This window comes from Pristiophorus japonicus, chromosome 5, assembly GCF_044704955.1.
Source record: "Pristiophorus japonicus isolate sPriJap1 chromosome 5, sPriJap1.hap1, whole genome shotgun sequence".
Classification (NCBI taxonomy): Eukaryota; Metazoa; Chordata; class Chondrichthyes; family Pristiophoridae; genus Pristiophorus; species Pristiophorus japonicus.
The window spans coordinates 267,882,030-267,895,416 of record NC_091981.1 but is presented as its reverse complement, the minus strand read 5'-3'; the positions used below and the strand labels follow the sequence as shown (position 1 = coordinate 267,895,416).

The window sequence follows — 13,387 nt, the reverse complement described above, 5'->3', positions numbered from 1 at the left end:
GGAAATCCAGCAGACTGGAAAAGCTATGGAAAACAACAAAGGGATATAAAGAGGAACAGAAAGGAATATTTTCACATGAAGGATATATTGGCCTTGGAGGGGGTGCAGTGCAGATTTACCAGAATGATACCGGGACTAAAAGAGCCCAATTATGAGGTTGCACAGATTAGGCTTGTGTAAAGAAGATTAAGGGCTGATCTAATTGAAGTGTTTAAGATGATTAAAGGGGTAGATAGAGAGAAACTATTTCCTTTGGTGGGGGAGTTCATAACAAGGAGGCATAATTTTTAAATTAAAGCTAGACTGTTCATGGGTAATGTCAAGAAGCACTTCTTCAGATAAAGGGGAGTGGAAATCTGGAACACTCTTCCCCAAAAAAGCTGTGGGTGTTCGAGATAATAGAAATAATCAAGACTCAGATTGATGGATTTTTGTTGGGTATTGTGGGATTTGAAGATGTGATATAGATCAACCAAGATCTAATGGAATGGAAGAACAGGCTCGAGTGGCTGAATGACCTACTCCGGCTCATATTCTTTTACTGAAAGCAATCTGTGTACCTTTATATACCTGTTTTGATATTGCAGGTGATTGAGTTCAGTGAACTGGATAAACCTAAAGTCAGGTTTCTGCGCCAAGTTCTCCATAAACTACTTGTGGACACAGAACCAGAAGAATTGGTAACAATATTTCAGAGGTAACATTTTGTAATAAATATTATTTCTATTAAGATGCAATTCATATGTAAATATAAAGCAATGCCATAAGTGTTCGACCATGTCAATTGATTTTAAAATGGAGTCCACTAAAGACTATAGACTCCTAAAATGTAACCTGTGTCTTGCTTTAGATCCTAAGTCAGTAAATGTAAATAACTTCAGTGCCCGCATGTTTATTTCAACACTTAAATTTGTGTTTGTTAATTTGTAATTTTTGAGAAAATGGTGATTTAGTGACTGAATCTATCATTTAAAATCAGTAAATTATGTGATACAGGAGTTTGAACTGTCTGCCTGAGTAGCCTAGTGGGAAAAGGGACTGCCTGCTCAAGCTCTACATAATACAGAGCTGGAGGGCCCAAGATTGATCCTCACTCTGTGCTTGCTTAGTTGGCCAGTGCAGCAGTACGGTTGCTGTCAACAGTACATCTAATCCACATCATTTATGATAATGGACTAAGTGTAATTACAGAAATATTTTAGGTTAGACTGAAATTTGCTAAAACAATTAGACGCCTTCAATATCAAAGTAGGATAAGCTAAACAGATTTTCACAAACAAGACCATTTTGTAAGAGATTCCAGACATTAGTCTAATCAACCTGCATAATTTAATGTTACAACGACTTTCAGATCTTCAACTTAGAACTTCAAATTTCAGATTTGGTGACAATTAAATGTGTGTGACTTGAACTAAGGATAATTGCATATTATTCCAAATACTTGCCCTTAGACTGAAGGTCCCCTTCAACAGTTATGAAGTTGAGAGAATATTTATTGCCTCTATTCATTATGAATTCAGACTTCTGTCCAAGAGCTGAAATAGCCACATAGTGGGCTCAAGACTCGGCCTGAGTTGCTGCTATTTTTTTGGAACAACTAGTTTAGAATGGAGCATCTTAAAAATTGCAATTCTCGGCATTTAGTTTGCTCCAATTCTAGTGAGTAGAATATTTTCATTGTAGAACAGATTTTTTTTCAAAAGGGGGCGTGTCCAGTCACTTACGCCTGTTTTGCAAGTTTAGGCAGTGAAAACTTACTCCAAACTAACTTAGAATGGAGTAAGTATAGATTTTTGTACACTCAGAAAAACTTTGCCTACACTTATAAATCAGGCGTAGGGAATGAGAGCTGGGGGGAAGGGGGGTTTACAAGCATTAAAACACTTCACTTTTACAAATAAAGAGCCATCATCAATAATAAATGATAAATTAATCAAAAAAATTAAAAAATTAAAAATAATAAAAAAATCAATCAATAAATAAAAAATTAACTTTCTACTCACCGACTGCAGCACCAGGAGCCCTCCAACACGTGCTGGAACCGGGCCCCCCCCCAGTGTCTGTCTCTCTGTCTCTGTCAGTGTCTCTCTGTGTTTAAGACAGCGAGGGGTGGGGGGGGGGGAGGGGGGAGGTGGGGGATTGAGAGGGGGGGTTGGGGGGGGAGGGGAGAAGAGAGGAGGGGGGGAGGTTGAACGGAGGAGTAGGGGGCTGAACGGGCCCGCCGCCGCCAGCTTTAACGAGGACTTCGGGCTGGGTCCACCCCCAGCGAGAGGCTGCGGGCTCCGCCGACGCCGGCTCCAGCGAGGACTTTGGGCGGGGCCGCCCCCAGTGAGTGGCCAGGCGGGCAGGCCCCGCCGACAAGATAAGCGATGTCAGGCCACTCAACCGGGGACCGGGGATAGGGGCGACATCCCTTCGGCTTGGATAGGGTCGTCGCCCGGAGACAGGATGTGCTGGAAAGGCCAGGAGCTGCTGCACATGCACTGTTTTTGGCGCAGGGCTGTAGCTCCGCCCCCAGCAGTTCCTGCTGCGCCGCGCTGAGGTGGAAATGGGCCTACAGATATCGGAGAATCGCGAGGTCCGTATTCAGCACAATTTTTGTTCTACAAATTAGGTGGGCCTCTCCGATGTGCACCGTTCTAGCGGGGGTCTGAAACTTGAGCCCAGTAAAGCTGCAACACCCAATTGACAATTCTTTTTAGATATTCTGATTTGTTGTCCTTGTAACCATTGATATAAAATGAAAGGGGGTTCTTCAAAAAGGTCCTTGTGTTCTGTCATTACAGGATCTCTGGAATTCCAAAGCTGGCAATGTTGCGGGAAGGCCTGAAACTCTTCATTACGCACTTCTTATTGAAGAATGCCTCCAGCCTGGGTACAGCAGAACAAGCTAATTTGCTTAAAGAACGTGTGGACATAGCTGAAAAGGCTTTACAAACTAAAGATACCCTACTGAAATTTTAATCATCAAATACAATACAAGAAGATTTTATACCAGCACCAATTGGAAAATCAATTCACTGCTCACTGTCCAACAAACACCTGACTCAGTATTTTAACTTGTAAGTCCTGTATTGGAAAACAGCTGACGGTTCATGCTGCTGCGTTCAAAAGAAAATGTTGTAAGTTTCTGCACTTGTAGGAACGACCACCAGGTGGTGCATTTCTACCGTGTCAATATCCTATATTGCCTTTCACCACACCACTTTCAATGCTGGTATAGTTCAGATTACAAATTATAGCAAATTATATTTCTATCTGTATGGAAAATGTTGGTAATATATGTTCTGTTCAAAGGAGTCTACATAAAAAAAATACAGCCAACTTCTTAGTGCAATTGAACTTTTATATTTACAGTCGCCAAGCTTGTGGCTCCATTGAAACCCAAATGAAAATATCAAGGAAGATATTCCATTGAAAATCGAGTAAGAGATTTAAATAAGTTTGTTGGGAGTAACAAAAATCCACTGGAGCAGAAAATAATCATTGTCTGGAACTTAAAACTACAATGTCCTTTGTGAAAGCAAGTGTGGACATGTGAACAAAAATTCTGCAGAGCCTTGTGTGTACTTGTCTACAATGTTTAAAGAATTTCAAACAGTCGGTTAAAGCTTTAATGAAGATGTGGTATTTTTCTCCAATACTATTTATTTTTGGACTTTTAAAAAGTGTAATGAAAAGCTGCATTTTTTTGTGCAATGATTGTTTGATTTGTCTATTAGATTTTAAAAAGTATTTCCCTTGTATTGCCGTAATTTCCCTGGACTAAGGTGAAGAAAATCAGCTGTGTTCCTGAACGTTATCCAGTGACTTATTTGAAAAGTGTGTATGTAGGGCCACCAGGTAAAAATAGGATAAAATAGTATACTCCTACACCCTCACTCAATATTCTAGACATTCAGTGCCTAGAAACTTTGCCAACGTCATCCAAAGACATTGGTTAGCTTCCACATTCTCACAACCCCTTCACTGCCTCTGTGTTGTCATTGCTTGTCTGACATCCAGTCCTGGATGAGCTGCAGTTTCCCTCCAGTTAAACAATGAGGAGACTGAAGCCATCACTTTCGGCCCCTACCCCAAACTCCATGCCCTTGCCACTGCAAAAAAACCAAAGGCAACGCAAGAAAAACTTTTTTACACAGCGAGTGGTTAGGATCTGCAATGTGCTGCCTGAAGGGGTGGTGGAGGCCGACTCAATTTTATCATTCAAAAGGAAGTTGGATAAGTACCTGAAAGAAAAAAATTTGCAGAGCTACGGGGAAATGTCGGTGGAGTGGGACTAGCTGTGAGGTACTCTTGCAGAGAGCAAGCCCAGGCTCGGCGGGCCGAATGGCCTTGTGTGCTGTAACCATTCTATGAACCCTCGACCTTGGCGTTATTACTTCCGTGCTCTCACCAACTGAGCTAAGGAAGAATATACTTGCCATAGAGGGAATGCAACGAAGGTTCACCAGACTGATTCCTGGGATGGAGAAATTGTCCTATGAGAAGAGATTGAGTAGACATACATTGTCTAGAGTGGAGAAGAATGAGAGGTGATCTCATTGAAACATACAAAATTCTTACAGGGCTTGCCAGGGTAGATGCAAGGGTCACTGTTTCAGAATAAGGGGTCAGCCATTTAGGACTGAGATGAGGAGACATTTCTTCACTCAGTGGTGAATCTTTGGAATTCTCTACCACAGTGTACTCCGTCGTTGAGTATATTCAAGACAGAGCTCGATAGATTTTTGGATATTAAGGGAATCAAGGGATATGAGGATAGTGCAGGCAAGTGGAGTTGAAGTAGAAGATCAGCCATGAATGGTGGAGCAGACTCGAGGGGCCGAATGGCTTACTCCTGCTCCTATTTCTTATGTTCTTATGATTCAGTCCCCCTTTCCAGTCATTGTCTCAGGTTGAACCAAACGGTTTGCAGCCTCAACGTCCTATTTAACGCCAAACTGAATTGCCAACCCCATAATACCTCCACCATAAAAGCTGTCTGTTTTAACATCAGCAACATCGCCCACTTCCGACTTTGCCTCGGCCCATCTGCTGCTGAAACCCTCCATGCTGTTGTCACCTCTAGACAACTATTCCCAAGCTCTCCTTACAGCCTCTCCTCCTCATTCAAGCTTCAATTCATCCAAACCCTATATTCTATCTGCATCAAATCCAACTTATCCATCATTCCTAACCTCCAGGCCTACAAATCTCCCAGAATTATCCATTCCTCTGACTTTGGTCTTGTGTGCATTCTCCCCTTCATCCCACCATTGGCTGCCATTCCCTTCAACCATCTAGTCCCCAGGCTCTCATTCTCTGCCTTTCCACATCCTCCTCCTTTAACCCACCTTTTATATCTTCTCATTTGGCTTGATGCCCATTTTTATCCAATTACACCGTTGAAATGTCTTGGAAATTGTTTCTGTTGAAGTCACTATATAAATGCAAATTGTTGTGACGACAGATAGTGACTTCTGGATGGTATCAAACAAGTTGTGAAAATCGATGACAAATTTTTTTTTAAACACATTAAGATCTGGGTTTGTATGCAGTGCAGATAATGAAACAAAAGTACTCTCATGACGTGGAGACCAGGGTTGAAATCTCTTCCCCTCCCTCTCCCATCTAGCAAGTTGACATTATCAGCCATGTAGCCAGATCCATATTGGCAGAAAACTCAGACTTTTGAGTGTAAAACAGGAATATGCCAGGGCTACGTTCATGCCCCAACATTATTCTTGCCAGGAGTTAACTATATCTTGAAGTCAATAACACAACAGTGGATGTGGAACCAGGCTTGGTAATGACTATATATAAACAGATCTGAAATTTGCTGGCGACACAGCAGCCTTGGCTGAAACTGCAGACTCCCTCACTGAAGGCCTATGAATCTTTGACCAAAAGCCATCTTGCCTTGATCTTCAGGTCAGCTAAAACAAGACAAAAGTGCCATCACTAGTGCACAATATCATCCCAGCTATCTTCATAATAGGTTATGATCTACAGAAACAAACAAAGTATTGCATTTATATAGCGCCTTTCACGACCACCGGATGTCTCAAATCGCTTCACAGCCAATTAAGTACTTTTGAAGTGTAGTCCACAGTGGAATCAATGATACAATACACGTACTTAGGTAGCATGATTTCCAATAATGGGGATTTATTTTCCTGATTACTTGTAAGCGCATTGCACTTGCAAGCTCCATAATTAACTCTATAACCCATACATGTAGATCGAATGTAAGTCGCAATCTCAAAGTTAGGCTCTACAATGCATTGGTAATACCTATATTTAAATATGCTCAGAAATGTGGGTACGCACCACAGTAATGAATCAGCAAATCAATTAATTCACTTTTCAACTAAAAGTTGTCACTTTGCAATGTATTTAGTAACATAGTCAAACAAAAATATCAAAACAATTGCGCTCAAGCAGCTAATATTGTTTTTAAATTTGAAACTGTACAAGCTGAGGCTATAATTAACTGGTAACTAAACTGGCAACATTGTTCATGCTCTACATTGGGACCTGGGGAGAATAGTTGTAAAGGTTGTGGTCAGTAACGAAGCTGTATGTAGAGGAAGGCCAGGAGCAGGAGTTAGGCATCAGGGAGGACAGGTGCCCAAGAGGGATCAAGTTGACCACAACAGTGTGTAAAGTCAGATGAGAATCAAGAAAGACAGAAGCTTGCATTTATTGCACATTTTTTCCTCAAAAGAAAATTCCAAAGAATTTTACAGAAGGAATGGGGGACATCGAACAAGTTAGGGGGGAGGTGATGGAAGACTTGGTCAATTATTTCCATGAATTAACAAGTTTGTAAGGAGGATTGAGATGTAGCAAGGTAAAGAGGTTTAGGAATAGAGTCCCTCGGTGCAGATATGTGGTGGCTGAAAGCTCTGCCATTGATGAAGAGGAGGGGTACACAGCAGACCATTCAGAAGAATGGATGTTGCAAATTGTGATGTTGCACTAGAGAAGACTGGAGGGGTAGGGTGGAGGTCAGTGATGACAGGTGTGTGGGATAGGAAACAGGCACAGAATTCTGGATGAGTTGTAATTGTATAAGTTGGTGCTGAGGAGGCTGGTAAACAGAGCATTGGAGATGTTGAGCTTGGGGTGACAAAGAAAGTCAATGTTCCAGAGGTGGGAGTAAACAATTTTGGTGATAAACCAGATGTAGGGTTTTCACTCAGCCACTGGACAAGAGGATACCACTGGGTGGCAGAAGGGGTGGGGGTCAGCAGGAGCATTATAAGGAGAGTGGTTAGATGACTCATGATGGTGGTCACCATTCAAGATGGAACATTCATTGTGGATTTTATTAATTTATAAATTATAACATTTTACAGGGGACCACTCAACCTGACTTGCCTGTGTCCATCTCACTGTCCTTGTATTATTTTTCAAATGTTTATGCACTTTCCTTTTAAATGTTATGGATTTGCATTCCATATCCTAACAATCCTCTGCATTAATACAATTCTCCTAACCTCTTTGTTCTTTCAGTGATGATCGTTTTAGTTAAATGAAAGATTGAAGTATTCTTTACCTGATTTATTTTAAAACTCAATTTTGAACACCTATCAAATCTCTCAGCATTTTTTTTGTTCGGATACAAAGAGCTCCAATTTCTCCAGCCTTTCAACTAAAGTCTCATACCTAAAGCCTCTGATCCCTGGTATCACCTTAATGAACCTCTTCTATACTCTCAACCCAAAACTGAGTAACTGGAGGAATTCTAAGGCTTAGGATATGTGCATACTTTGGAGGTTGTTGGATGATGTATCAAAAACAAAGAGTGAAAACTTGTAAGGAACATTTTGCTGAAATAAGCAGCTACTGGTACAAAAAGGATAGTGTTTGCTGAATTCCAGTGTTGGTGTCCTGGTGCCCACCTGAATTCTGGGAGACCAGAGTTGTATTACCACCTGAGTTCTGGGAGGCCAAAGTTATTAGAGACACCAGCAGCGTCGGAGCATAAAAGAGCGTGGAAGCTCCGATTCAAAAACAATAACAAAAAATCAAAGAGTAATATCACAGGAGAGCAGGTAGGTGATTGGTTGGTGAGTATTATAGCTTTTCTTGCTTTCCAAGTTAAGAAAGGGTGTTAAATTAAGAGCTAAGAAATTGTAACTTGCTAGTACTTAATAAGTGAATAACTTAAAACATAAAGTAATTAAACAAAACTATAATATCGATTGAATCAAATATTTAACTAATTCATAGATTAAACAAGGTTAGAGATGACAGGTGGTGTGTTGTAACTGCAGCATGTGAGAGATGGCGGAGAGCATCGCGATCCCGAGCAACCACATCTGCAGTAAGTGCAACTCAAGGAACTTCGGCTCAGAAATATTGAGCTGGAGTACGAGCTGCAGGCACTGCGATGCATTAGGGAGGGAGAGAGTTACCTGGACACTTTACTCCAGGAGGCAGTCACATTCTTAAGGTTTAATAGTACTTAAGTTAATCAGTGGTCAGGGACAGGAGGGGTGTGACTGCGAGTCAGGAAGGTATGGGGATGCAGTGATGGAGGAGCCTCAGCCCTTGATCTTGTCCAACAGGTACGAGGTACTTGCTCCCTGAGGATGAGGGAAAGGACTGCAGAGAGGATAGACAAACTGACCACAACACTGGTACAGGGGGCCATCCAAGTCGGGGGGGGAAAGAAAGGAATGTGGTGGGGGATAGATACTGTCTTCTGCAGCTGCGACAGGGAGTTCCGGAGCTTGTGTTGCCTGCCCGGTGCCAGGGTTAAGGATATCTCCTCGCAGCTGGAGAAGAACTTGGAGTGAGAGGGGGCGGATCCAGTTGTCGTAGTCCATGTAGCAACCAATGACAAAGGTAGAACCAAAAGCGAGGTTCTGCTGAGGGAGTTTGAAGAGCTAGAGTCTAAATTAATAAGCAGAACCTCAAGGGTAATAATCTCTGGATTGCTGCCTGAGCCACACGCAAATTGACATAAAGTCAAGCAGATCAGAGAGTTAGATGCGTGGCTCAAAGTGTGGTTTTGGAGGAAGGGGTTTCAATTCATGGGGCACTGGCACCAGTACTGGGGAAAGGGAGCCGTTCCGTCAGGATGGGCTCCACTTAAACTGGGCTGGGACCAGTGTCCTGGTGAATTGAATAACCAGGGCTGTAGATAGGGCTTTAAACTAAAAAATGGGGGGTGGGGGGGAGAGGGGAGTAGAGGTCAGGAGAGGAGAAATTTAGATACCTGAAGAGAAAGGTCAATGCAATCGAGTAGTATAGCGATTTGGGTAAAAATCAGAGTGTGAAAGGAAGGGACAGAGTTTAATGGCAGCAGAGAATAAGGTCAAAGCAGGGAATAATGGTTAAAAAAAATTAAATTAAAGGCTCTTCATCTGAATGCACGGATCATTCGAAATAAGATAGATGGACTAGTGGCACAAATAGAGATACACAAATTGATCTAATCGCCATTACAGAGATGTGGATGCAAGGTGACCAAGGTTGGGAATTAAATGTTCCGGGGTACTTGACATTTTGAAAACACAGGCAGAATGGTAAAGGTGGTGGGGTAGCCCTGAGAATAAAGGATGACATAAAGACAGTAGAGAGAAAGCATCTTGGCTCGGAAGATCAGGAAGTAGAATCAGTATGGGTGGAGATAAGGAATAACAAGGGAGGGGCAGAAAAAACTGGTGGGAGTAGTACATGGGCACCCTAACAGTAGCTATTCCGTTGGACAGAATATTAATCATGAAATAGTAGGAGCTTGTAACAAAGGTAATGCAATAATCGTGGGCGACTTTAATCTTCATATAGACTGGGACAAATCAAATTGGTAAAGGTAATCGGGAGGACGAGTTCATGGAATGCATTCGGGAAAGTTTCCTAGAACTATAAGTCATGGAACCAATCAGGGAACAGGCTCATTTAAATCTTGTACTGTGCTAATTAACCCTGTCTCATTACAATCTCATTGTAAAGGATCCTCTGGGGCAGAGTGATCATAATATAATAGAATTTCACTATGTTTGAGAGTGACTTGCTTAAGTCTGAAACTAGAGTAAAGCCAATTACATAGGTATGAGGGGCAAGTTGGCTAAGGTAGATTGGAAAAATAGATTAAAAAGTATAGCAGTAGATAAGCAGTGGCTAGCATTTAAATACATATTACATAATTCTCAACAAAAATACATTCCATTGAGAAACAAACTCCACAGGGAAAGTGACCCATCTGTGGCTAACTAAAGAAGTTAAGGATAACATTAGATTGAAAGAAGAAGCTTATAATATTGCAAATAGTAGTAGTAAGCCTGAGGATTGGGAGAGTATCAGAAACCAGCAAACACTGACCAAAAAAATTGATAAAAAGGGAAAAAAATAGAGAGAAAATGAGCAGCAAATATAAATACAAGTATGTCATCATCATAGCCAGTTCCTCGGAGTTGAGGATGACTTGCTTCCACTCTAAAAGTGAGTTCTCGGGTGAGGAGTCCAAAACAAGACCTACAGTCTCTGTCACAGGTGGGACAGACAGTGATTGAAGGAAAGGATGGGTGGGGAGCCTGGGTTGACACACGCTCTTTCCGCTGTCTATGCTTGGTTTCTGCATGCTCTCGCGATGAGACTTGAGGTGCTCTTCCTCCACGTTGGGCAGTCTTGGGTCAGGTATTCCCAGGTGTCGTTTGGGATGTTTCACTTTATCAAGGATGCTTTGAGGGTGTCCTTGAAGCATTTCCTCTGCCCACCTGGGACTCGCTTGCTGTGTCGAAGCTCCGAGTAGAGCGCTTGCTTTGGGAGTCTCGTGGGGCATGCGGTCGATGTGGCCCGCCCAACGGAGCTGATCGAGCGTGGTCAATGCTGAGGATGTTGCCCTAAGCGAGAACACTGATGGTGCGCCTATCCTGCCAATGGATTTGCAGGATTTGGTGGAGGCAGCACTGGTGGTACTTCTCCAGCCTTTTGAGGTGTCTGCTGTATATGGTCCACATCTCTGAGCCATATAGGCGGGCGAGTATCACTACTGCCCTGTAGACCATAAGCTTGGTGCCAGATTTGAGGTCCTGGTCTTCAAACACTCTCTCCCTCAGGTGACCAAAGGCTACAATGGCACACTGAAGGCGGTGTTGGACCTCGTCATCGATGTCTGCCCTTGGTGACAGTAGGCTCCTGAGGTATGGAAAATGGTCCACGTTGTCCAAGGCCTCATTGTGGATTTTGATAACTGGGGGCAGTGCTGTGTGGCAGGGTCAGGTTGGTAGAGGACCTTTGTTTTATGGATGTTTCGTGTAAAGCCCATGCTCTCGTATGCCTCGGTGAAGGTGTGACGATGGCTTGGAGTTCGTCCTTCAATGTACGCAGACGCGAGCGTCATCTGCGTACTGTAGTTCAATGACAGAGGATAGGAAGACCTTGGATCTGGCCTGGAGGTGGTGGAGGTTGAACAGATACCCATTTGTTCTATAATTTAGCTTCACTCCAGTGGGGAGCTTGCTGAGGGTGAGATGAAGCATTGCAGCAAGGAAGATCAAGAAGAGCTTTGGTGCGATGGTGCAGCCTTGCTTCACCCCAGTCCAGGCGTGGATTGGGTCTGTGGTGGATCCATTGGTCAGGATCACGGCTTGCATGTCATCGTGGAGCAGGCGGAAGATGGTGACAAACTTTTGAGGGCAGCCGAAACAGAAAAGGATGCTCCATAATCCCTCGTGATTGACAGTGTTAAAGGCCTTTGTGAGGTCAAAGAAGGCCATGTACAAGGGTTGGTGCTGTTCCCTGCATTTCTCTTGTAGTTGTTGCGTGTTGAAGATCATGTCCATTGTACTCCTTAGTGGATGAAATCTGCATTGCGATTCTGGGAGGAGCTCTTCAGCCACAGGAGAAGACGATTGAGGAAGATTCTTGCGATGACTTTCCCTGCAACCGAGAGCAGGAAGATTCCTCTGTAATTGACAGCAGGGAAATTCCTCTGTAATTACCGCAGTCGTACTTGTCCCCTTTCTTGAAGATGGTCACGATTATGGCATCTCTGAGATCTCCTGCCATGCTCTCCTCCTTCCAGATAAGAGAAATTAGGTAATGTATTCATGCCAATAGTGCTTCTCTGCCATGCTTTAGTACTTCAGCGGGAATTCCATCTGCTCCTGTTGCTTCATAAGAACATAATAAATAGGAACAGGAGCAGGCCATACTGCTCTGCCATTCAATAAGATCATGGCTGATCTGATCATGGACACAGCTCCACTTCCCCACCCGCTCCCCATAACCCATTACCACCTTATCGCTCAAGAAACTGTCTCTTTCTGTCTTAAATTTATTCAATGTCCCAGCTTCCACAGCTCTCCGAGGCAGCAAATTCCACAAATTTATAACTCTCTCAGAGAAGAAATTCCTCCTCATCTCTGTTTTAAATGGGTGGCCCCTTATTCTAAGATCATGCCATCTAGTGTTACACAAAAGGTTACTGCAGAAGATAAAAGTACGCGGTGTCAGAGGAAATGTATTAGCATGGATAGAGAATTGGCTGGCTAACAGAAAGCAGAGAGTCGGGATAAAGGGGTCCTTTTCGGGTTGGAAATCGGTGGTTAATGGTGTGCCACAGGGATCGGTGCTGGGACCACAGCTGTTTACAATATACATAGATGACCTGGAAGAGGGGACTGAGTGTAGTGCAACAAAATTTGCAGATGACACAAAGATTAGTGGGAAAGCGGGTTGTGTAGAGGACACAGAAAGGCTGCAAAGAGATTTGGATAGGTTAAGCAAATGGGCTAAGGTTTGGCAGATGGAATACAATGTCGGAAAGTGTGAGGCCATCCACCTTGGGGGAAAAAAAAAACAGTAAAAGGGAATATTATTTGAATGGGGAGAAATTACAACAAGCTGCGGTGCAGAGGGACCTGGGGGTCCTTGTGCATGAATCCCAAAAAGTTAGTTTGCAGGTGCAGCAGGTAATCAGGAAGGCGAATGGAATGTTGGCCTTCATTGCGAGAGGGATGGAGTACAAAAACAGGGAGATCCTGCTGCAACTGTATAGAGTATTGGTGAGGTCGCACCTGGAGTACTGCGTGCAGTTTTGGTCACCTTACTTAAGGAAGGATATACTGGCTTTGGAGGGGGTACAGAGACGATTCACTAGGCTGATTCCGGAGATGAGGGGGTTACCTTATGATGATAGATTGAGTAGACTGGGTCTTTACTCGTTGGAGTTCAGAAGGATGAGGGGTGATCTTATACAAACAATTAAAATAATGAAAGGGATAGACAAGATAGAGGCAGAGAGGTTGTTTCCACTGGTAGGGGAGACTAGAACTAGGGGGCACAGCCTCAAAATACAGGGGAGCCAATTTAAAACCGAGTTGAGAAGGAATTTCTTCTCCCAGAGGATTGTGAATCTGTGGAATTCTTTGTTCAAGGAAGCAGTTGA

General features: G+C 43.1%; 1 protein-coding gene across 1 annotated transcript in view; it reads left to right on the top strand.

Moving 5' to 3' along the window:
• Positions 1–3,324, top strand: part of nom1 (nucleolar protein with MIF4G domain 1) — an 87,266-nt gene extending 83,942 nt beyond the window's left edge. Inside the window, exons 11-12 of the mRNA XM_070881634.1 lie at positions 588–697; positions 2,787–3,324. Coding sequence (XP_070737735.1) covers positions 588–697; positions 2,787–2,964 — 288 coding nt within the window. The 3' untranslated portion in view covers positions 2,965–3,324. The remainder of the gene's footprint in view (positions 1–587; positions 698–2,786) is intronic.
• The last annotated feature ends 10,063 nt before the right edge of the window (positions 3,325–13,387 follow it).